Source organism: Balearica regulorum, chromosome 15 (genome assembly GCF_011004875.1).
Source record: "Balearica regulorum gibbericeps isolate bBalReg1 chromosome 15, bBalReg1.pri, whole genome shotgun sequence".
NCBI lineage: Eukaryota > Metazoa > Chordata > Aves > Gruiformes > Gruidae > Balearica > Balearica regulorum.
This window is the reverse complement of record NC_046198.1, coordinates 15,845,935-15,869,358: the sequence shown is the minus strand read 5'-3', so window position 1 is coordinate 15,869,358 and position 23,424 is coordinate 15,845,935. Positions and strand designations below refer to the sequence as shown.

The window sequence follows — 23,424 nt, the reverse complement described above, 5'->3', positions numbered from 1 at the left end:
TGGGAAGCCATCTGCCGTATAGAGCGAAAGGAGTCTAAACCAATCACAAAGCGGATTCATGTCAAGCCGCCAATGAGAACGAAGAGAAGGTTGGCCCGGGCTAATTACACCCCGCCCCAGCAGCCGCCTGCGCAGCCTCCAGTTAGAGGAGGTGGGTTAGTGTCTGTGGAAGGGGGCGGTGGTTGCTGGTCTCTGAGGGGTTAATGGCGGGGAGCGGTTGCTGGTGGGTATTCCGGTGGGTTTGCGGCGGAGCAGAGCAGAGCTGGCATAGCCCGGGCTGGGGCAGCGCGACTAGGCGTGGGGAAGGCTGTGGCTCCTAGTCGCCCCGGGTCGCTGAGGGAAGAGTCTGTGAGGAGGAGCTCAGTCCCCGGACCGCGTCCCCTCAACGGCGTCGCGCCCAGGTGCGGGCCGCGTTCCCGCCGCCTCCCGGGGGAGCCTTGGCGCCAGAGTGCGGAAGAGGAGGGGAGAGCGTGGCCCCGCTGGAGCATGCAGCCGTGGCAGCTGCTGTCACGCCGGAACACGGCCGCCTCCAGTCTCGCGCCTCCCGTGTCAGTCGGGCGGTCACCGCTTGCTCACCTCCTTTCCTTACAAGGAAGAGGGAGCCGTGTCCCGTATCTGGGGAGCTGCTGAGGAAAAAGTAGCTTGATTTGCCTAGTTTTAACAAATGAGCACCTCCAAACTTCCGGTCCTGCCAGATTTCCAGAGCCCCGCGCCTTCCAGGAGTCAGTCACACACAGCACTTGGGCAGCCATAGCATCGCAGGCTTGGAAGGGTGGTGGCACTCCACGAGTTTCACTTGCCCTCCTGCTCCAAGTGCTTTCTGTTTGCATCCCCTCTGCTTCAGCAGCACTTCCCCTTAGTGTTACCCCTCGGGACTAGGAAAGCGTTTATTCTTAGTTCTGTCTTAATGTGGTTCAAGTCATGGAAGAAAGATGAGGAAGATACTTGTGTCCAACCAGTTTGTCAGGACTGTAAGCATTACGCTGCAGTATGGGACCAAGTACAGCAGAGCATGGCGTCAGCTAGCATGCTTCAGTCAAAATTTATTATTGCTTGGGAATCCACTTTTCTTCTTCAGACTCATGCTCCAGTTTCTTTTAGTGATTGTCATCCAGCTCTGGGAGAAATGCAAGTAATGTCATACTGCGTCTCCCTAGTTTAAACAGTCTGTTCTTTTGGCTCGTCTGTATTAACACAGTTGTAACCACTAAAAATTTCTGAAACTGATTTGCCTTCTGTGAGTCACAAAATGTCAACACCTGTGCTTTAACCTATTCAATACAAAGACTGACTATTAAGAAGAGGGAGGGGATACTCATGTGTGATTTCATTATAGTACAATTAAAGAGCACATCTTCTGGGAAAGGAAGTGTGGTACCTCAGCTTCTAATTGAACCTATTTCATAAACAAGGTAATGGACCAGATGTACCAATTAGTGTAAAGAGTTGTGTCAGATCCTGCATATTATAATTAGTCATGGCACTAGAGGCCTGTTTGTGCATTGTTACAAGGTTTTTGTTGAAGAAATTTCAAATTTCTCCTTTCAAATTTTCTGAAGTTGAGGGGACTTTTTTGTGTGTGTAGGAAGGAATTGAGTCAAATATGATTTGAGAAATGACTGTTAGTTTGCTGGTAATGTTAGTGTGAAGCACATTTATTTTTGGTGCTAATGGAATTTGAGGGAAAGGGGAGTCTCCCAATTCTCCATTCAAAGACCTGTGCAGCGGGCTCCAGGGAGGAATAGAGATAAAATGTCTAGCTTTCCAAAAACCCTAATATCTACTACATAAATCACTTTGTTAAGTATATTTGTGAAGGCTTGAATGTGCACTTCTTGAAAAAAAAATTGACACTTGTCAATAACATACTCATTGTAATGACTTTCACAGTTAGTAATATCAAACTGACTTTTAAAAATAAACATTTCAAATGGGCATCTTTTCAATAACCTTATTCTTCATTTTCAGTTTCTCAGTAAAAGAACTGAACTTGTTACAAAAAATGCATCACCTGAAAATGGAAGTGCCTCTACAGCTGTAGCTCTGTGAAAAATAAACTTGAAAATATACATCACAATCATCCTCAAGTATCTAAAAATTCAGTCATATTCTTACAAATAAATTGGCTTTAGGAAAAAAACCTACAACTTGGTTCAAGTTGTCAGATTTATTTTTTTCTTGTCTGTAAAGTGATCTACTCTTTGCATCGTTTCATATTAGAGCATCTTAAATAAATACTCAGAAATGCATCCACATTTTATTTGCTCTTCAAGAGTTCATTTTCTGTGTTGAGGGTGGAAAACTGCTGTTCCATCCTCCACCTTAACCAGTGTAGACACTTCTGTCCCTCCCTGATCTGCAGCTTTTGCTTGGCCCTCGCCTGGCCATTAGGAAGTTACCATCTTCAGCCACTTTGTAAACCGAAGGAGGCAGGAAGGTTGGAAATAGCCTTGGTTTTCATTTCCTGTCTCCTTCATGGTTGTTCATGGAGTTCAGGGAGCTGCCGATAGATATGCTTATCAAGCTGAACAAGCAGATATTCAAACTAAATATTTTGATGGATATTTGAAAATTGCATTTAGGTTAAAATTGTTATTGTGCAGAGGAACAAAGTGTGGACTATTGACAGAAAGCAGGTTGTAAAGCTCTGGAGTTAGTGTGCATAGTAAGGCTGATGTTTGAACCTGAAGTATCTCCAAGTTAATGGCAGACAGCTTCCTCCAAATAGATGTAAAGATGAATAAGGCTTCAGTTAAAAAGAGGTAACTTCAGAGAAGTATTTTTGTATTGGGCTTATGGAATCTAATCTGGTCAAGGACTACCTTTAGGTTATCATTACTCTGCTTTAAAAGGTAGCTGTTCCCTGGAGCTAGCTATTTTCATGGGATACTTTATACCAAGCATACTTCAGTTAATTGCTAGATAGATGGAAAAAGTCAGCATTTTAAAAAATTGTTGGCTGAAGATCTGTTTGATATATTAAAGAACTTTACGTTCTTGGGCTGCATCTCTGTTGTTTGGGCATACTTAAAATGCTGTACATGTGTTACTTGCTAGATTTTATTTACATGCAGTCTTTTATATTATAAAAATGTTTAAACTTTTAAAAGGTGTTTTGATTGGTTTATGGTTTCTATTCATATCTCATTAGTTTATTAGGTGAAAGTATTGCTTCAATGGCTTGTTAACAACATTTAAAAATATAAGGACAAAACTTGGTATTTGTTTTGAAATAAATATTCATGTAAGTGCATGCTGCATTTGACATTCATAGTGATGGAATACGTAAGGATATGAATTGGGTCACTTCATTCCTACACAGTCCATAATTTTAAAACTACGTAGCTAGCAAGAAAGATGTAAAATGTATGCAGTTACTTTGAACTCTACACGAAGATTGGTGTTTGCAATAGCAGGTTTTTATATCGAGTCTGTGCACCAGTTAAGAAGGGATTCTTTTAAATTTTTGTCTACCTGTTCCATTGATCTTTAAGCACTGATTATATTTAGAAATGTCACTGACTTCTTAATATTTTGCATCTATTCAGTTTTGTGCTCAGTGTCTTATAACTCAGTAAAATGTGTTTCTCATCTTAAAGAAAAGGAAGTAAGAATGGGGAAATTTTCCTCTAAGAATCCAGTTCTACACCTCTGAAGCAAGCGAATATCCCATGTCATGTTATTTTGGAAAATTACTCTACCAACTGTTGTAATTCTTTTTTGTAACTTGAGGAAGAAGAGAGTTGTACTTGTGGAACATGAAGTTTGTTTTGGGAATTCATCCTAATGCGCTGGCATACTCCATGACTACATTAGGTGCTGGAATGATGAACAGTATCTTTAATTTCTACTACGTTAAGCTTTTCCTAAATCGATACAAAATTTCAGAAGTAGCATTTCATCAAGCCCAGGTATTGTACAATGGAATATTTTGATTACCATGTTGTGCTATGTGTTATCATAACAAAGTAATTTTTTTACTTACGAATTAATTTTCGATGCATTGCAAATAGTTATACAGTAAATTAATTTTAGATTTAGTTAATCCATAAGCAATTGAAGGTACACATAAAGCACATCGTTTACAGTCTTTAGACTAAAAATATCCAGAATTTAATTGGTGGCAAGATTTTTACCTTTGATAGCTTGAAGTAATGTTCTAAACTAATCTTGCACCTCAGCTGCATAGATATGTTTGACATTAGTGCTTTCCTATGGACTGTTTAAGTACTTAAATACTGCCTTTATTCTGCAAGTCATTATCCACGTGAGCAACTCTTGTCATAAATGGTCTCCTGAAAGTAATGGGCCAGTTCTTGTTTTGAATTACTTGCTGTGAGAGTAATATCTGGGCTTTGCATGATGAAAGCCCAGATACATAAGCTTTTGAAGGAGTGAAGACTTAGAGACAAGGGTTTATTTCACATGTAGTTGGGCACCTGCCTACTTACTCATCTTGTTTTTCAAAAGTACTATAAACCTCTGAATAGCTTTAAGAATCTGGTCTGGAGTCTGTTTTGACCTGAGAAGCTTTCATCTTTCTTTATTCTTGGAACAGAGATTTATTTTAAATAACTATGTTGTGTATTACTTCTGTGTTTGTATAACCTCTGCAGAAAAATCACACTAATGATAAATTCTGTTGTGTTTCTTACTTGTTTGTCGCAGGTTGTGTTTATGATATGGAATGCCATTAACGATCCTCTTTTTGGGTATATTCAAGATAACTCCAAATTCGTGTGCTGCTCAAGACGCCAGTTTTCAATTTTATATGGAGCTCCTTTATATGCATTAGCCTTTTTGCTTCCTTGGTTTCCTTGGAAACATTATGAAGAAGGTGACTGGCTAAGTGGTCTTCACCTCATTGTTGCATTATGTACTTTTGATGGCTTGCTTACGTTTGTTCTTCTAGCGCAGTGTGCGCTCTTTGCAGAAATTTCAACACGACATGAAAGTAGGCTTCAGCTTATTAAATATAACCAAGTAGCAACATTAATCGGATCAACAAGCATTCTCTTTTGTGGTCTCGTATCAGATAATATGGAAAATTTTGCTTGTTTTCAGGCTTTCACTGTTTTGGTTGCAGTATTAGCAACAGCTTGTATGTGTTACACAGGCAAATATAGTACTAGTCAATATGAGCAGAGGGAAAGTTGTATGGAGAATACTAAGCTGGAAAATGATGATGGAGCTCTCTCCTGGTCCTCTGTAATTTCATTGACCAAACAGATTATGACGGAGAAAAACTTTTTATTTTTTGTCACAATGAACTTCTTCCAAGTCTTCCACCTAGCCTTCTGCAACAATTTTATGATGATCTTCGCGGATAATCTTATTCCTAAGGATGTCCTTTCTTCCTCAATAAGAAGTATCATGTATGGAGCAGGCTTTATTTGTCCTCAGGTAGGCAGTTTGTTTCCGTATTTTGAAATAAAAAACTTGGTGTTTCACTAGTTTTCATTAGTTTAAGGTATCCATTTACACTGTTGAAAAAATGCTATATCTGTCATTAAGCTGTTGGCCATACCAAGAGACAAATCTACCTCACCAGTGCTCTAAAACAAAGTATGTCTATGTACAGGCTAACCGAATGTAAGGGCAGGGTAGTGAGAAAGGACAAGCGGGCAGGATGGTAGACGCTATCTGTGTACAAGAATGTGAGATGTGAGTACGCCAAGAGTGAATGTTTTGTATCCTACAGGGTTTATAATACCTAAGGATAAAGGAATGAAAAACATGGTCAGGATAAAAAGTTTCGTAAAGCAAAATCTACAGAATTCTGAATTCTCTTTGGTTTTGATTTGTAATACAGGATCAAAGAATAATCTCTTCTTCAGGAAGTTTCTGAGATAAACCACATAACACCAGACAAAATTATTAGGTATTAAAAGCATTTGTTGAAATATGTGGTATCTCAGTCATGGGAACCCAACAAAAATCTAAATAGCTGCTTTTGGAGACTAATACGTTCCCGTTTATTTTGTTGTTCGCTGTCTTCGTAAGCTACATTTACTGGGAGGAGAGGGAGACTTTCAAGACCCCAGTCAGGAATGGGGGGAGAAGCAATGAACTGGAAAAGAAAAGAGAAACAGAACCTAAATGAGTAATATATGAGAACAAGAAAAGCAGCAAAAACATGTCCCACAGAATGTAAACATACTTGTCTGCAGTGAATAAAAAAAATCTTTTAAAACTTTCACCATGTTTACTCATTGGATTGCTCAAAAACCGAGTACCCTGACTTTCATCATAGGTGCTGATGATGTTCAGGATTTCTGAAAGTCAGGCTGTTACTTTGATTAAGTTGTAACGGTAGAATCTAAAAGAAGATACATGAAAGTGCAACTGGAATTCACAGCTCAATTTCAGTTACCGTTTTGGCTTTTGCATATATAACGAATCCTAAATGTACCTTTTCTGTTCCATAACTCCTAAATATCTATCCTTTTAAATTTTTTCCTTACACAGGTTTGCTAGTTTTTTTCTGTAACTCAAACAGTTAGCTGATGAACTTTGGAAGTAAATCAGAAACTACAGAAGTTAGGAAAGCTTAAATAATTTTACACTCAATATATAGCAATCACTACTGTTGATAAAATTAGTGTGACAGTGTGAAATGAACAATCTGTCAGAAAATGCATCTCTCTCTCTGCTCCCCAGAGGCTCTTTGTCTAGAAGGTCACTGAACCGTAGAGAGTTTGCTGTGACCTTATTTTTCTCAGGTTTTGTCCCTTTGAGCTCAAGATATAATAAGAGAATTCTCTGGTGGCAATGTCCTGAACTTCATTTACTGGAAAAGCACCCAATCCATGTAAAATAAAGCCCCTTATGAACTGTGCTTCAGTGGCCTGTACTGAACTAGAATTCAGTTTATGTCTTAGGTTCCTTTTAGGTGTGAGGAATAAAACCTGCCGACAGGGGATACCTTTTTGCTGAAACATAGACATTTGCATCATTCAGTTAGTATTTTTATTAGAAATATGCAGTCTTAGAAACGTGCAAGTAATAAGGAATTTTCTAAATCATAAGTACTTCCTGAGACAGGGTTATTTGTCAATTATGGGGAGACAAAGTCATGGTTTTTACAATAACAGGCATTACATAATCCCTTACCATTTCAAGTGTAAGCACTTTTCTGCAAAATGCCTGAAAAACAACAGGGGGAGGAGTATGTTTAAGTTTCTTACAACCATTTTTTTTTCTTATACCAACTTTCTAGATTTGTTCTACCTCCCTGATCATTGGTTTAAGTAGAAAACTTGAGCTTCTTTAAAATAGTACTTGCCACAGTAATTTTTGTCTGACTGTAGCATCCTAGTTTTCTTCATTATGTTAAAGCATTTAAATGTGGGGACAAATGCACAAGGAGAATTATTTCCTGTTATTCATCTGAATATTACACTGTTCATCTCTGTAACACAGAAGGAGGGAGAAAATGTGTATCTTTATAGAGTTTCTGAGTATTTTTTTGACAGTAATGAGGACCACGTACATGTAGATGGTGACATAAGCTCACATAATAGAACATACTGCATTACAAAATGTCCTATTTAAAGTGGAAAGTGCGGAACAATATAGAAAAGCTTACACTTTGTTCATACTATAATCAGCACAATGCTGATTTCATGAGTTTGCCTGTCACTAGCTTCTTGCCTGGATTATTGCTTGCTAAGATTGGTGGAATTAAAATGCGGCCACATGTGTTGTCCACTGGCATCTGCCTTTCTCTACTTGCTAGTAAAGTCTCTAACTTGGTTAGATCAGCTGACTTGGTGAACTTAAAAGTCATGCTTAATTTCTGTAAATGTCAGTGAAAATAGTAATATTAATGAAAAAAAATATTGACAATATTTTTGATCAGCTGTTAAAATTCAAATGGCAAGATGCTTGGTTTACAGGTAACATATCACAAAGTTAATTATTTAAGGGATATCAAGCATAAAGATCATGAACATTAAATAATAGTTAGATAATGTGGGAAACAGCGTTTTTCTCAGGATGTAGTAGTTCTCAGCTGACTATTTTTGAGTGAAAGATGACCATTCTTAGCTAGTAGAGGTAGCATGGAATGAGCCAGTAGATAGTTCTCTTTGTTTGATTCCTATTTTTTTATTTGGATTAAGCTTTTTAGAAAGCTGGTTTGTTTTTTTTTCTTTAATGGGTAGTAATAATTTATGTCTGATCTGTCTGTGCTTTATAGCTCTCCTAATGCTAATAGCATACTATATCTTTTCATCATATATGTGTATATATTATCTTTGCAGTGCCTTGTTCTTCTCAGTCATGCTTCGTTGAAGAAATTTGGTTATTACAGAATCATCTTGTTTTCCTTTTACTTTGAAGGAATAGCTGCTGCTGTCATGTTTGTTCTAGGGCCAGAACACTATTATCTGTTGGCATTTTATCTCACAGCAAACATGTAAGTAAATACACTTCCCTATTCATAGATACAGCTTAAATGATTCTAACAGACTGGAAACTGGTTTTTAATAGCGTGAAGATTTTGACACTGCTTTTATGGTTTTCTTTCCGTTCTGTTTCACTTGTCAGAAAAGTTGGAACTCCAGTTACAACTTTTTTCAGCTTTCATTTTATTCTGCTTCAACTTTTAACTTCTGCTTAAAAATAATCAAACCAAAAAAGCCTTAAAAATTAACAATAATTAAGGTTTCCAGGTTTCCAGCCACATGCCTCCAGCCACAAATCTGCTTTAACATGAGACTGAAGGGAAACAGAACCTCTTCTCATCCACATAGACAAGAAGGTCTCAGTAGAGGAACTCTTCAGAAGCTGCTAGGAAAGCTCAGACTTCATTTTGTATTGCATGAAGACTTGTGTGTAACACCGCAAAACAAATACCGATATGTCAGGTATCTGTTAGGTAACCAATACTGAGTCACGTTTTCACTGGTACTAGGTAAATATGATGCCAAGAAGTAGTATTTTCACAGAAGTAGGATATTATGATACATGGAAAACCTTATTTAAAAATAAAGACCCCTTTATATCAGAATATTGTTACAGCAGTTCATTTTTATTTCAGTTTCTATTTCATTGCTTTCTTTCTACATGTTCTTTCTACTCTTCTTTCTTCATCTTCTGCCCCCCCCCCCCCCCCCCCTTAATTCTTATTTTCAGTATTTCAGTCATGGGCTACTGTAACACTGATATATTTTGATTTCCTCAGGAAATAATTCTAAGGTACCTAAAGACTGTTATGTCTAAAGTGCTAGTTGTTCAGAGCCTTTCATAAGTCAAAGCTAATCACACCCAAAATTTAATAAGACAGAGAAATCCTAATATTTGAGTTTATGGTTTCAGTTAGCTGTTTGTTAACAGTTGGCTTTGTGTGTGTGTGTGTGTGTGTTAAAATGCATATATATACAAAATTACATATATAGGAACACATATAAAATCTTCTTGCTATTCCAATTCTCCCACTTTGAAGTTTGTCTTCCATGTAGTCTTTCCAGTAATGCTCATATCCTTTTCAGATTTCAAGAGCAAATTTTCAGTTTCTCTTTCTACTAAGGTGATTCTTTTCTCCATGTCATTTTAAATGACATTTACTGATAATCTCAAGCAAGTATTTATGACCTTTTGCACCAGTGTCCAGGAAGAAAAGTAAAAAACCCCACCTTTTACATTTGCATATCAATTTCTAATTCTCAATTAAGAACAGATCTAATAATCCTTTCAGAACTGCTGTTTAAACAGATAAATCACCATGTTTTAAAGAATGTCTCAGCTTTGTGTGTTTGTGGAAATGTCAGTGTTGGGGTGTTTGTGTTAGAGTGTCAGTTACACTTTCATAATGAAATTGTATGTAAGAACTATGAACATCTTAAATACTTTGTCTTTCTTTAGGGTAATTGTGCAAGCTTCATTTAGTTTGTTCAATTTGCCTTTGGCAGATATCATTGATGCAGATTTCATGAAACACAAGCGGAGGTATGTCAGTCAACTGTTTTCCTTTAAATGTGCTATTTGCCACGTTACTCTTTCGTAAGTTAGATTATGTTAAAGACAGTAAATGATCTTGAATCTTTGACACAGAAGTACTTTTTGTAAGAGCTAAGTAAAGATAAGAACTTGTATAAAGTTCCCTGCAGTTACTTCAGCAGAGTAATTCAAACAGATTATTAGGTCATTTCTAGTTTAAATTATACTATAGTATAAGCCAAGTCCTTCATTTTCTTCTGGTTTTATTTTTGTTAGCTTCAATTGAATTCTTTTGTAACCATATACATCTATTTTCACTTACGGAATTTCTGAATAAGGCCTTTTTAACATGGAAAAAGCTTTACCTGTGCTGCTTAAAGTGCAAATTTCAAAGTCTAAGTTGTTGCTGTTAACTCTCTGAAATAAAAACTGATAAAACCTGCCATGACGTAGCACATTACAACTCAAGGATCTTTTGGATTTTTATCAAAGTGCATATAACTTCCTGTTGGTTCCATCAATGTTTATATAAGTGCAGATTCAATCCTGGTCACTGTATTAAAGGACTTGCTTCTCAAAGGTGAGATCTATTGCTTTCATGAAGAAAAAAAAAAAAAGCCTCCTTTTCTGGCCTTATGCATGTAAAGTCTTGAGTTGTAATTAACTCTCTGTGCACTGCTCAGTCTAACTTGACTTCAGTAATTACTCAGTGTGCACAAAGTTGAACTTGAGTGTAAGCCATTTCAGAATTGGGGCCAAGCTGTCTATATACCCCAGAGGTTTATTACCTTGCATTTCCAAAGAAAATTAAATTTCATTATGATAGCTGATCTGTTTGCTATAATGTATGATAGTTAGCATTTGCTTACTAACAAGATTTTTAAAATCACTATTGTAATTAATATACTAATAAGTTTGTGTTGTGCATTCATTTGGGTTTTTCCCCTAAATATTTTAGATCACCGCTTTCCTCTATGGTTTTTGGTACCAATGCTTTATTTACCAAGCCTGCCCAATCTTTGGCTCCAATGCTTGTGGTTACAATACTAAATCAATTTGGATATGAGAACCTGAATAATGAAGTTGCTCAATCTGATCCAAGGTGAGTTCAAACAGGATGCTTTAAATCATTGAAATTAACAGGAAATAATCTTGTCGTCTAAAAAGCAAATTAATTGGCAATTAGTTTGCATCAACTGCAGTTCAAAAAATATGACTGCTTTAAAAATATTTTACAGTTGTGTTTTATCTGTATAGAAATTGAAATGTTTTCTAGGTTTTTTTAACAAATACATTGCTTGTTAAACAATACACGAGAATATCTACCTAATTTTGAAAAACAAAGGATACATTTCAGTAGTTGACCATCTCCTCTTCTATTGGAAAAAAAAATAAAAATGTCTGAGATCACCTGATACCTCTTACTAAGAAGATACATATTGTCCTGTCTTCTGTTTTGGTTATCTCGTAAACCTACTTCCTTAAATATATAATCCTAATAAGGTTTCATTTAAGATATATTTTTGCTTGGGAGAAAGCAGTATAATCACTGGAGGGAGGGAATTTGCCTCAAGTAGGAGTATAATTTTGGCTTCAATACTACTTACCATTCTAATGCTAATGATTTCATTGCAGTCCCTGGAGACCTTAACACACAGCATAAAGCTGCGGTTGCTAGTTAGCACATTGGAAACGCATGGGCTCTAATAAAAACAAATTAACAGGGAGTCAGTACACTGAAAGGGTCATAGGCTGTTTATTTATGACCAACAAGAGGAAGTGGCAGCACAAGGAATAACTGAAGTCAAGACTAAAAGGCAAAAATCAGTCCTGGTTAGGATTTGCTTGAGAGAACAACATGAATATCCTGAGAACTATGTAGCTCTCCTAAATTTCAAGTAGAAACCTTAAAAAATACATAGAAGAATATCGTATGTGAATTTTTGTGGAGATAGCTCTTGAAGGAGCAATGACTTGTTATGTGTCACCTAAGGCTAGGAGAATGTTTTGTATTTGAGGAATTTTCTTTAAAAAATGTATGAGGAAACGCATGACGTAAGAAGACAACAGGTAGTTTTCAGAAAAGCATCCTGCCACAAGCAAAGGCGGCGTAAGTTTGATGCTATGTGTGAGAACAGTTAATTTTATTTTAATGCATTCTGTGGATAGCCAGCCAGTGAGATGATGTGAAGAGGACATCAACCTCATTATACTGTCAAATAAGATGAGTGATTTTTGTAGAAGAGCGGTAGGCTGAACAGGATGTGGATATAAGAGGGCTGAATATATTCATCTTGATGATTCAGAGAAACTCAGTTTTGAAACATAAAAACTGCAGTTCTGATCCCTCTCAATCAGAGAAATGATCCCTTTGTGGATGGATTTTAAATCACAGTAGCTATAAATCTTTTTTTTCCCCAGTAAATAGCCTCTGGACTGTAGCAACAATAAATTTCTTGTATATAGAGTTGAAATACTTTGAATGCTTAATCTCTAAAACCTATATCTTCGCTTGAGGCATGCTGAAATTTGATTTATTTCACTAGGGCAAGGAACATAAAGGTACAAAGCTGAGATCAGTTAATCAAAGAGCACCTGAAATATACTCTTATATTTCTCTTGCCCATCCCTTCAAAAATAATTTCTTAAATATGAAGCAGCCTGCATGTGTTTTCTGTATGTGTGAATGTGCATGTCCTTTGCTTTGCAAATGGACTGCAGTGTGGACATACAGTCCACAAAGACCAGACTACTCGAGATTGTTTCTAGGAGTCAGTTTGTCCATGATGTACTGAGGCCATTGACTGAGCTAAAATTATTTACCCATATTAAAACACTATCAGCTGATCTCAGATTTCAGCCATAGGCAGGCAGCTAAAATACACTTGCCTCAGGACAAAGTTGTTTGGGGACAAACAGAAACTGAATAGATGAGATCACTTAAAATATGCTCAAACTGTTTGGAAAAAACAAGAGAATTTCACACATATGAATTACATGTAATGAAGTGTTACGCTAATACAATCTCAGGTGTGTCCTTCCTCCTTCTCCAAAGCTGGCAATATCTATTAAGTGTTCTGGAAATCATTTACTTTATTAGGTGTACTGGTAATGAATTGTGAAGATAGCACAGAGGACCCTTACTCTGCATTAACAAAATGTTTGGGCCTTGAATAAATATGTCTTAAGAATTTCCAGCAATGTTGTTTACTGGGAAAAGAGAGAAGATGCAGTCCAAAACCATAAACTATTTGCTGAATTCTAAATTATTTATTTTTTCTTGAACTGAAAATTAAACGTTAGCAACAATGATGGAGCAGCTAATCCTGGAAACCATTTCCAGGCACATTAAGGACAATAAAATCATCAGAAGTAGCATGGCTTCACCAAGGGGAAGTCATGCTTAACCAACTTGATAACTTCTACAATGAAATGACTAGCTGGGTAGACAAGGGAAGGGCAGTTGATATTGTCTACCTGGACTTCATTAAGGCCTTTGACGCTCTCTCCTCTAAGATCCTCATAGACAAGCTGTTGATACATGGGCTGGATGAGCAGACAGTGAGACAGGTAGAAAACTAGCTGAAAGGACAGGCCCAGAGGGTGGTCATTAGTGGCATGAAGTCTAGTTGGAAGCCAGTAACTAGTGGTGTACTCCAGGAGTCTATACTGGGTCCAGTCCTGTTTAACATCTTCATTAATGATCTGGATGATGGGGCAGGACGTACCCTCAGGAAGTTTGGTGATGACACAAAACTAGGAGGTGTGGCTAATACATCAGAGAGTTGTGCTGCCACGCAGAGGGGTCTCAACAGACTGGAGAAATGGGCTGACAGGAACCTCATGAAGTTCAACAAGAAGTACAAAGTCCTGCACCTGGCGGGGAACAGCCCCATGCACCAGTATATGCTGGGGGCCACCCAACTGGAAAGCAGCTTGGCAGAAAAGAACATGGTGGACACCAAACTGAACACGAGCCAGCACTGTGCTTTTGTGGCAAAGGCGGCAATTGGTATCTGGGGCTGCATTAGACAAAGTATTGCCAGCAGGTCAAAGGAGGTGATCCTTCTCCTCCGCTTCATTAAAGTACCAAAATGCCATTAAGGGAACCAACCAACTACAAGTTGCTGATTTTTAAGCCTTGCCTGTCTTTTGTTGCCATCATGCTGTTGAGCAATTCACGCATACATGTTCTCTGCCTCAGTAGAGACCATGCTCTTGAGCAGCTTATTAGGACAACTGGCATGTTATGAGTGAAATTCTTATCCCAGAAGCCCTTTTGAGACAATAGTTCATTATTGTCTTGGTGGCTTCTGTCACAGTTGTATTGTGCAGGACACCCAAGCTGGTAAGACAGTGAAGAGGTTTTATACAGAGAATAACAGTCTAGAAGAAAGGAAAATTCAGTCGCCTCTTTCTTTCATCTGTGAGGTATCATAAGATTAATCAGAAATGAGAAAATGCTTATCACTGAACCGTGATCCCAGTACTCTTATCAGACCAGGCACTCCAAAGACTGAGACTGTCTTTCTCTTCCTCTGTACTGAAACCTTTGAATTGACCATTAAAATCACCAGCTTCTTACCAGTATTTACTTCTGCCTCAATGGTAATATCTTCTCAGTCACAGTGGTGTCCTCTTCCTTAGGAGCAATCCAGTATCTCTTGGTTTTGCCTCTGATATTGTAACTCTGAAGTGTGACTTCTGCTATGAATAGTGTATTTCTCTTCCAGAAGTCATCTTGCTTTTTGGTGTAACCTTTTTCACACATGAGGTTGGCTTATATATTGTACACAGTTCCATATGGATTACACATGATTCTGTATACATTAATATACACATTATGCCACATTCTTAGGGAATGTGGTCACTACACATCAGTTAAGCATTCTGTAGTGGAAGCTAGCTTAAGAAGTATTTCTAATATCCTTAAAATTTGAGCAATAGCTCCAATGGAGTAGTCCTGGGGTTTGTGTTTTGGTTTTTGGTTTTTTTTTTTTCTTTTGGTCTGTCATCACAGCAAAGCATTACCTGCCCCCTATGGCTTGGGTTTTTTGTTTGTTTGGGTTGGATTGGGATTTTTAGTTTGGGGCTTTTTTGCTATGGAAGAGTTACCTAGTTTAAAATCTCCCTCTTCTGGAGAGCCGCTGCAACTACAGCTAACTTCTCTTCAAAATTCGTACTTCAGAATGAAGTTAATAGACAACTCTTCATTATTTACTGGAGGCACTTTAAACTGTTGATGCTTCCATATTGAATTACTGGACTACATCACATTCTATTCAGAGTGATATCAGGACTGTTTAACGAAAGATTGTATGTTTTATTCCTGTGTGTGCAAAAACTGTAGACACGGAAATTTCTGAAGTTGCTGGTTCAGCTCTTGATTTATCCCAGTCCCTTAATGAAATATTTTCCTATTCCATGTTCTGTGTACTATAGATATTTTTCATAATTCCTGGAATAACTTAAGGTTTACAGTACAATAGGTAATACTATTTTCTTAAACTAATATTGTTCCAATGAAACCAAATCAGGTTGCACCAGTGTGAGTAATTTGGCAGACATCCTTTCTTTTTTTGTCCTTCCTGAAGTCCATGTATAAAGAAGGAATAATTTTAGTTCTGAAAACTGCAGTCCTCTTTAGTGTGCAGAACAGGCCAAGTACAAGCCCCAACATCCCGTTAACTGTGTCTTAGTCCTGTTTTCATCTTTAGATAGGTAATTCATTTGTCTGTGGCCTCCCTGCTGACACTGCTCATACAGTTAACTCTTGGCAGTTGTGATGGTGGTGTGTATGATGTGGGCCCTTGTTTACTTGTAGGTGGACTGAAAAAGCAATTGAATACAGGCCAGTAAACAATGTCCAAATGGTAAATTATTGTCACTGCCAATAAACATTGGCTATGGACCGGTGACCTGCTAGTGAACACTTCCAGTCTTAAATGCAGTTGCCCAAGTGATGAAGTAATTCACTTGTAAGCCTGTGGTTTTTTTGTCTTCTTATGTTGAATTAGCATGTACATGACTTGAGATAAATTGTGATCGTTGTATGAGTGTGTGCATGTACTAAGGAACAAATCTGGGCTATGTTGAAGATTGCAAGCATTCTTCTCTGTTAAATGCAGTGAGACATGAGTTGATTCTTTTATGATTCAGGGAAACTCTTAGGTTTTATTCAAAAGCTTGCTCAAGTTAATGAGAGGGTTTTTTCACAGATTTCAGGGGGTTTTGGATCATGTCCATAGCTGTTCTATGAGTTTCCAATCTCATCCCTGAATGCTAAAGAAAAAAAAGAAAATAACATAAACTGCCTCATGGAGATAAAAGTTCATTTAGGGGCTGTTTCTCAGCTTGAGTTGACTTTCCTGATATTTAAGTAATTAGAATCCAATAATTAACAGAATGCCAGTAGATAACGATTCTAGCTACTAGATGAATGGCTAAATGTATGCTTTGAGCTGTCAGAAACCATACTGTTCATAAAAGAGGATTCATTTAACTCCTGTATTTTCTTTTTTGATTCATATTTGCTCATGCTTTTATTTCTTATTCCTTAGAGAAGATTTAGATGAGGAAATACCATGCATCCGTGAGAATAAATGAAAATTAGTGTTAATTTCACATGTATTCTTTTTATGGTTTAATTGTAATCATTTATTTTAAAACGAAATTAAATAAGGCTTGATATTTTAAACAGCCCTTTACACCATACCTGAATTTATGCATTAATCATGACTTCCATCTAGCACTCAGCACCTATAACACTATGTGGATAGCTAGTAGCACAGATTTTAACTTAAATAAAATAATTTCATATTAAAATGTTTGCTTCCATTTTCTGCTTTTCTTTCTCTTCCAGATTTTTCAGTCCTACAAAACTTTTTCAGATGCTTTGTTCTATAATTGGATTATATTGCTTAAATTGATTTCTATATTACATAATACAGTTGTGTACTAAAGTAGTGAACAGGATTTCTTAGGTTGCCTACAGTGTATTAAAATTAACTCTTTGTGTTCTAATTATCTAATTTCCTCCCAGCTATTATGAAAGGAGCAAGCAACATAAAATACATATTTGTATGTAGAATTAGAAAATATAATGGAAGTACATTTGATATCTGAGATTTATATTTCTTTTATTTAGAATTGATTGTACACAGTAACATGTATATGCTGTATATGTGTATATAATGTGAATGCTTTAAAAATAATTTGTTGTGAATTGACCATGAAAGTTAATTTTCTTCATCTTGAAAGCTGTGTTTTCATCTTCTTCACCAGTTTGTTTTTAGGTCTTCATGATGCCATGTTCTATTTGATCTGTCTGGTTCCACTTTGCATTGCAGTCATACAGATCTTGACTTGGACTCCCTTTTCAATCCAGAATACTCATATGACAGCTGTACGCTAAATACGTAACAGTCGGTCAGTAAATCATCTGCTGAGCTGTACCACAAAAGAGTTAGTACATTTTAAATGTGAAAAAAGCAAAATTGCATTAAATGGACTGTTAGACCAAAGACAGTTTGAGCCATTTCAATAAAGTCACATTCTTCAGTCTATATAGACTGTAACACAGATCCCATCCGGCCTTAATGCGGAGCCTACGCAGAGTTTCTTCTAGTTCAGTTGTTTGCCTTTAATGGGCTTTATCCTTAATTACTAAATAAAGTAATATCTGGTATATACTGGTCACTGTTAACTCCTTTGAAGAATGGATATGGCAGATCAGGTAAAGGAATCCCAACCCAGCACCTGGAATTCAAGGGAACTGTATTTTCTTCAGCTTACTGAAAGATGGTGGCTTAATTCTGCCGTACTGATAAAATGGTAGATCTTGGAAGTTAAATTCGAAGAGCCTGCTGGATGTCCCTCAGGGATGGCAGGGAGATGAAGAGAAAAATTTAGATGATGTCTAGCTGACCAGTATCAAGACAAATCTGACAGCTACCACAGGAAGAGCCAAGAGTAGTTAACTACCCTGTGAAAGTCTGTGTAAGGCTAAGGAAGAAAAAGATTAAAATGCTGTTTAATAAAGCATCGCTGGATATGGAAAAAGCTCCGTACTTCCTCACTGACTTCCTGAATGTCTGGGTGGTAGGTAGATGCAGTTTTCTGGCTTTAAATGGGAAAATTATTTTGAAGGTAGCATATTGTTAGTACTTCATACAAAATGTCATTGTGGTAAGAAAAAACATTAGCATATGGATGTAGCAGTGTTCAGTTAGTTGGACAAATCGCACTGAATCAAACTCTACCTGTGCAGCAGCGTTACACTGGCAAACATTTGATGTGCTGACAGTTGAAGTTCATTTCTGATTAATCAAATTTAATTTAGTTAATTTCTGATTAATTCTTACCGAAAATCTTTTCAGTTAAACTTTTAAATGGATCCTGTGATTTTTATAAAATAAAGGTTTTTGACAAAATTTCAGAAACCTTGAATCCTCTCTTTATTTCATATGTTGTAATCAAGTACAGTGTAATCAGTGCTGAGACATCACTAGTGATAAGCTACATTAGCATGTTTATAATACTTCTGTTTAATAAATACTTTTTTTTGTCCAATGCATCCAGTGTGTAATTGTGTAATGGCAGATAGCTTAAGTATAATATTATCATTTTTGTTCTTTGTTTTGCCTGGGCAAACAGAATTCTAGAAGCACCTTTCTTATGGAGCGTCACTCACTTGAAAGTACAAGAAGATGCATCGTATGTATCCTGATTTTAAAGTGCTGAGCCGGCTCATTTCTAAGGCTCTACATTTACCATGCTAGGTAACTTGGAAAAGAAGGGAGTGTAAGAAGTTGCCTGCATTTTGGTGGACATTAGCATAATTTCGTGAAGAGGTCTGAGATTTGAAATTCCAGTGTTGAAAAAAATAGTCTTTTGTGCCTCAGTTTTTACATTTGCAGAGTAGAAACATAATTTCCTTGCCTTTTTTGAAGAGCAAAGTGCTTTCAAAGCGATGAGTGAAAAAAATGGGATAGCATTGTTAAATATTTAGAAATCTAAATGAACTCTTTGATAGGAATATGAAGATTTATGTTAAAATGTAAGAAGCCAAAAGTGTGATGATGTTTTAAGTTGCATTATATGTTTTTTATCTCTCTCTTGTCAGAGATACCATTATTCATTTGCATCGTACATGCTAATAGCATTATGTACACATACTGCTGTCACTGGTATTTACATATCCAAAGAATATTTAAACAAATACCAGAGCAGATAGCGACTGTGTGTTTAGATTCTGAATTTTAAAAGATTTACTGCATTGTATGTATGAATTTTCTGCCTGAAAGGTGGAAGGAGAAAAAGGCGAAGGACAAAAATGTGAAGGAATTAAAGTTAATGCAATCTTTGATTCATTATATGAAGCTGTTTTCACCCTGACAGTTCCCTTTAAGTGGTAATAAATAACTTTAAATAGTTTTATTTTTCTTTACTGATTCTATATTTCCTAAATTTCATATGTTCATCCCATCCTCATAGAATATATATTTTTATAGATGAAAATGTTATTGTTCCACAAGTAGGGTTTCTTAGATGACTGTGTTTATTACTTAGTTCTAATGTAAAGTTGTTAGAACATAGCATACAACTGGGAGAGTACTGTGCTATACAGCAGGAAAACGAATAAGTGGTTTTAAGAGTCAAAATTATACCAAGAATTCTTTGAAATTATCAGAGTGAATTTTTCTGGAAAATGTTTGGTAAAGATATCATTTTATTTGCTGAAAAAAGAAAGGAGTGAGGGGTGATACAACTGAAGGCACAGTTTGAATAACCTCTATGAGGCTTTACAATCGAGATCGGAAAAGTAAATAATCAAAGATTTCTAAGCAAGACAACCTTAAGATGTGAGACAATAATGGTGTAGAATAAACTAGTTTAGAAAACAAATCTGAGAAATCAAAAATTATTTAATATGTAAGATATCAATAATTATGCAAATTGTTAGAATTTATTATTCTTCCTTTTGTCTGTCCTGTTTCTCTTGCTATAAGGGCAGGAAAAGAGTGTCTTTCATCACACCAATCGTCAATCCAAGAGAGGACTGGAAAACTGCTTTAAATTCAGGCGGTAATTTTACTACGAGAATTAGTGATAGAAGGTTGGCGGTATGTTACAATTGACATCACTTATTCCCCGTTTCCCTGTCAGCCACTAAACTTTGTTACCCTCTGCTAAACCTCCATGATTGGGTTTGGCCATGAATCAAGTAAAAGATGATCAAAGGCAAAAGTTCAGTATCTTGCAACAGCTGGTTTGTCTGCTTTCTCTCCTTATTAGCTAATAGTATCGCAGCTTGAAGTCCTGCTGCTGGAAAAATGCCCCAATTTTATCTTGATAATTTAAGAGTGTCTAAAATAGTCTCATAACTGATAAATAGGATTTAAGTGTGTATCATGTAAAGTACAAAATGCTGTGATAACTTCAGGGAAGGAGAAATTTGATGCTTGAATCCCATTCTTAGAGTTTCTCTATAAATTCTGAGAATTTGGATCTTAATACACTGAATTATTTTTTTTAATTGAAAATCAATAGGTAAAAGTGTCTACTAGATTTAAAAGGATGTTATCTAGTAGACACGAAAGAATGTTAGCCTAATACAGTAGTAATATAATACATGGCTAGTGAGAGAGTGGAAACATTGAATAAATGACAACAAAGCATCTTTAATTTTAAGTAGGAAAAAATTAGATCTATGTTTTGCAGAGCTTACAGGCCTGCCTCTGTTCTCCTCTCGTACAAAATGACCTTCCTGGTCTCCTGCTGTGCTGATTTTGGAACTGCTCCGTAATTCATGCATATACTATGTTGACATGGCTTGTAGGATGTTTACATTTGAAGACGGTTGTACAGCTTAATGGGTGCTGTCAGGAAAGACAAGCAGGAAGGGGAAGGAATGGTTAAGATAAGCCACATCTCCACAAATACTTCTGAGCTCGCTCTTACACAATTAAGCCAGCTCAGGAAAAAGCTCAGCCAGTCAAAAGAATTCTGCTGGTTTTGTAAACCGAGACTGGGGGGAGTTGTCTCGGAGAGCTGGACAAACCCACAGCTGGGCTCCCTGGGTTACCTTTGGGAGAGAGGATTTTGGATAGCTAGCTATGTTTGTTTATCCTAAAGACCTCTTTCTGGTAATCACTGTCTTACTGTTGTTTAAATAATAGAAGGGAAAGTTGTTTTATCACTGTACTTGATTGGGAAAATTGCAGATTTACACCCTGGAATGCATGAGGCTGTGCAGCCAGCCCTGTCACTGAGTCCTGCGCTGGGCATCTTGTGATCACCACAAAGCAAACGCAGATCGTGTTAAAAATCCCCCTTCCTAGGTAAATTCAAATCCTTTGGGTATGTTTTGGACCTTTTGGACCCCAATTGATTATAGAAATTTTCCACTAAAAGAAGGAATGCTACCTAAATAGTTGAGGAGAAAATAGAAAGAAAGTGATTCAATTTTTTTCTGGAAATCCTCTCCTGGCACACTAATTGCTTTGAACGATGTATGCATACACTTACACAACAAATAGTTTTCTGAGATTGTCCAGCAATTGGTTACAATTCCACCAGCCTACATGCAAATGACAATACATCAAAATTAGTACCTAAATATGCATGAATAGTGTGTTCTTTACACCCTGTCAAGAGAAAAAATATGCTTAGTATACAACTACTGCAGCAGAATATTAATGACAAATGTAACACTGGGTAGGAACTCTGAAAAATCTCATTAAAACATACCCAGGTTGTATACTAACAATGCAAAGACAAAAGCTAGCGTATTTCTTAATTTATTTGGTATGCAATTCATTATCTGCATTTTACATGTGATAAAATTAAGATATTTTTCCCTGTGAGCAACATGTAATTAACCTGAAGCACTTTTATTTATTGGTTTACACATCTGTGAGCAGATGTCTGTTTACAGCTTTTGTCATTTTAGATTTTGATTATAAAGTTGGTTTATTCCTGGAGGGAAAAAATAAGCTAATCTGTCTTTACAAACAAGAACACACATAGAAAGCAGAGTCCTTAATCCCAAACCAAATAAAAAGAAATAAACCAAAAAGGCATCTTAGCCCATCTAGCTATTGGAGAAAAAAAATCTTCATGTGGAAAACTGTCTAAAGCTCTCATGTCAAAAACTTTCCTCAAGGAGGTTAAACATCAGTGAAAATGAACTGAACAGAAAAATCCTCTGGCAATATTTTGTTGTTGCTCTGATTTTGCTGATTTCCCAGGATAAGCAAGGTTGGATGTGATTAGTGCTTTGATCAGAGGATCTTCCAGGTAGAAGCCAGGATCCCACAGTGGTTTTGCCTTCCAGCATCATCCTTACCAGGAAATGAAGGGGCTAGACTCCAGCCTGTCAAATCTGATCAGAAGGGAAGATACCGATGGCTTGTGGTCGTTGAGAAACATTTTTCTGAGATTAGAGATGGTAGCCCTGATGCCATGCTCAGCTGGAATTGGATTCATGAGATATAGGCTTTGTCTAGAACTTCTGTTTCAATTGGATACAGTATTCCTCACTTTCTATGCTATTACCACAAATAACCTATGTTTATTATAGCATAAGTGAGAACAGTGGTGCCTAACCCAAACCCACAGCACCGACAGCTTTTGTTCTACCAAAGGCACATACCACTGCATGAAAAAACAAGAAATTTTTATCCATCTTGACCTTTCCCAGATTAAAATGTTCCAGTAGGCATTGCATGTTCTAGGCTAGCCTTCCTCTGCGGGATGCATTTTTATCTGCTCCTCTCTGCATCCCCACGCACAGACGTAGGATGCAGGAGCCCGACATGAGCAAGGTTTACGCTGAGCCGTTGCAAAATAGTTATTTACCAGGAAAATTGCAATGCCGGAGGACGTGAAGTCAAATTTTGTTTTTCAAACAGTTGTAGTCTTTCACCTGCAGATGTAAGATCCTTTCAAAGTGCAAACCCTGTCATTACCAATTTTTCTTTAAATGCTGTGGGTTTGGGATTTTTAGGAATCTCATCTCCTCCATGCCTGTTGACCTCAAATTTTTGTGTACAGGGAAAACCCGAAGATAATGGGAACCAAACACAACTCTATGTGAAGCACCACTTCCATCTTTTAGCCTTTACTGTTGTAGCAGCCAAGAATGTCTCAAATTACTGAACTACTCCCAAAATTTGGAACCTTAATTAGAGAGGTGCTAAATCCAGGGAGGTCCTCTGGATCAACATTACTCTGAACTACCAAGGCAGCGTGTGGCCGACGTCCGGGAGGGTTTAGAGCCGGGAGACGGCGGGGACAGCAAAGGGACACCGGCCCTTCCCCTCAGCCCCGCGCCCTCGGGGGCCTCCCGCCACCGTGCCTCCCGCCCAGGGCGCTCTGCGCATGCGCAACCTGGGTGACAGGGCGGCACCATGCACGTGCACGCCTGAGGGAGCCCGCGCGAGCCCCTCTGGGGCGGGGGGAGCTGGCCGCCCGCCCGCT

At 37.4% G+C, this 23,424-nt stretch overlaps 1 protein-coding gene across 5 annotated transcripts; it reads left to right on the top strand.

The window, feature by feature from the left end:
- The first annotated feature begins 104 nt into the window (after positions 1-104).
- LOC104641824 (transmembrane protein 180) lies at positions 105-20,168 on the top strand. 5 transcript variants are annotated; one of them, XR_012837890.1, is made up of 8 exons: positions 106-151; positions 3,733-3,911; positions 4,669-5,403; positions 8,265-8,419; positions 9,868-9,951; positions 10,901-11,044; positions 17,227-18,657; positions 19,953-20,005. XR_012837890.1 is itself a non-coding variant. In XM_075767701.1 (8 exons), the coding sequence occupies exons 2-8, from the start codon at positions 3,759-3,761 to the stop codon at positions 20,017-20,019; spliced, it is 1,398 nt and encodes a 465-aa protein (XP_075623816.1). In that variant the 5' UTR covers positions 106-151; positions 3,733-3,758; the 3' UTR covers positions 20,020-20,168. The 5 variants fall into 5 exon arrangements, 4 of the variants coding, with proteins under 4 accessions (XP_075623814.1, XP_075623816.1, XP_075623815.1 ...); XM_075767701.1 differs by having other exon boundaries at positions 18,598-18,657; positions 19,953-20,168; XM_075767700.1 differs by lacking the exon at positions 19,953-20,005 and having other exon boundaries at positions 17,227-17,360; positions 18,598-19,345.
- The last annotated feature ends 3,256 nt before the right edge of the window (positions 20,169-23,424 follow it).

What these genes read in the sequence shown, in the direction of transcription:
- LOC104641824 (XM_075767699.1), top strand. Translation starts at nt 3,759, where the DNA reads ATGAAGTTTGTTTTGGGAATTCATCCTAATGCGCTGGCATACTCCATG. An exon ending in TAGCATTTCATCAAGCCCAG is followed by an intron (nt 3,912 to 4,668) that starts GTATTGTACAAT and finishes TGTTTGTCGCAG; the next exon opens with GTTGTGTTTATGATATGGAA. An exon ending in TTCATGAAACACAAGCGGAG is followed by an intron (nt 9,952 to 10,900) that starts GTATGTCAGTCA and finishes TAAATATTTTAG; the next exon opens with ATCACCGCTTTCCTCTATGG.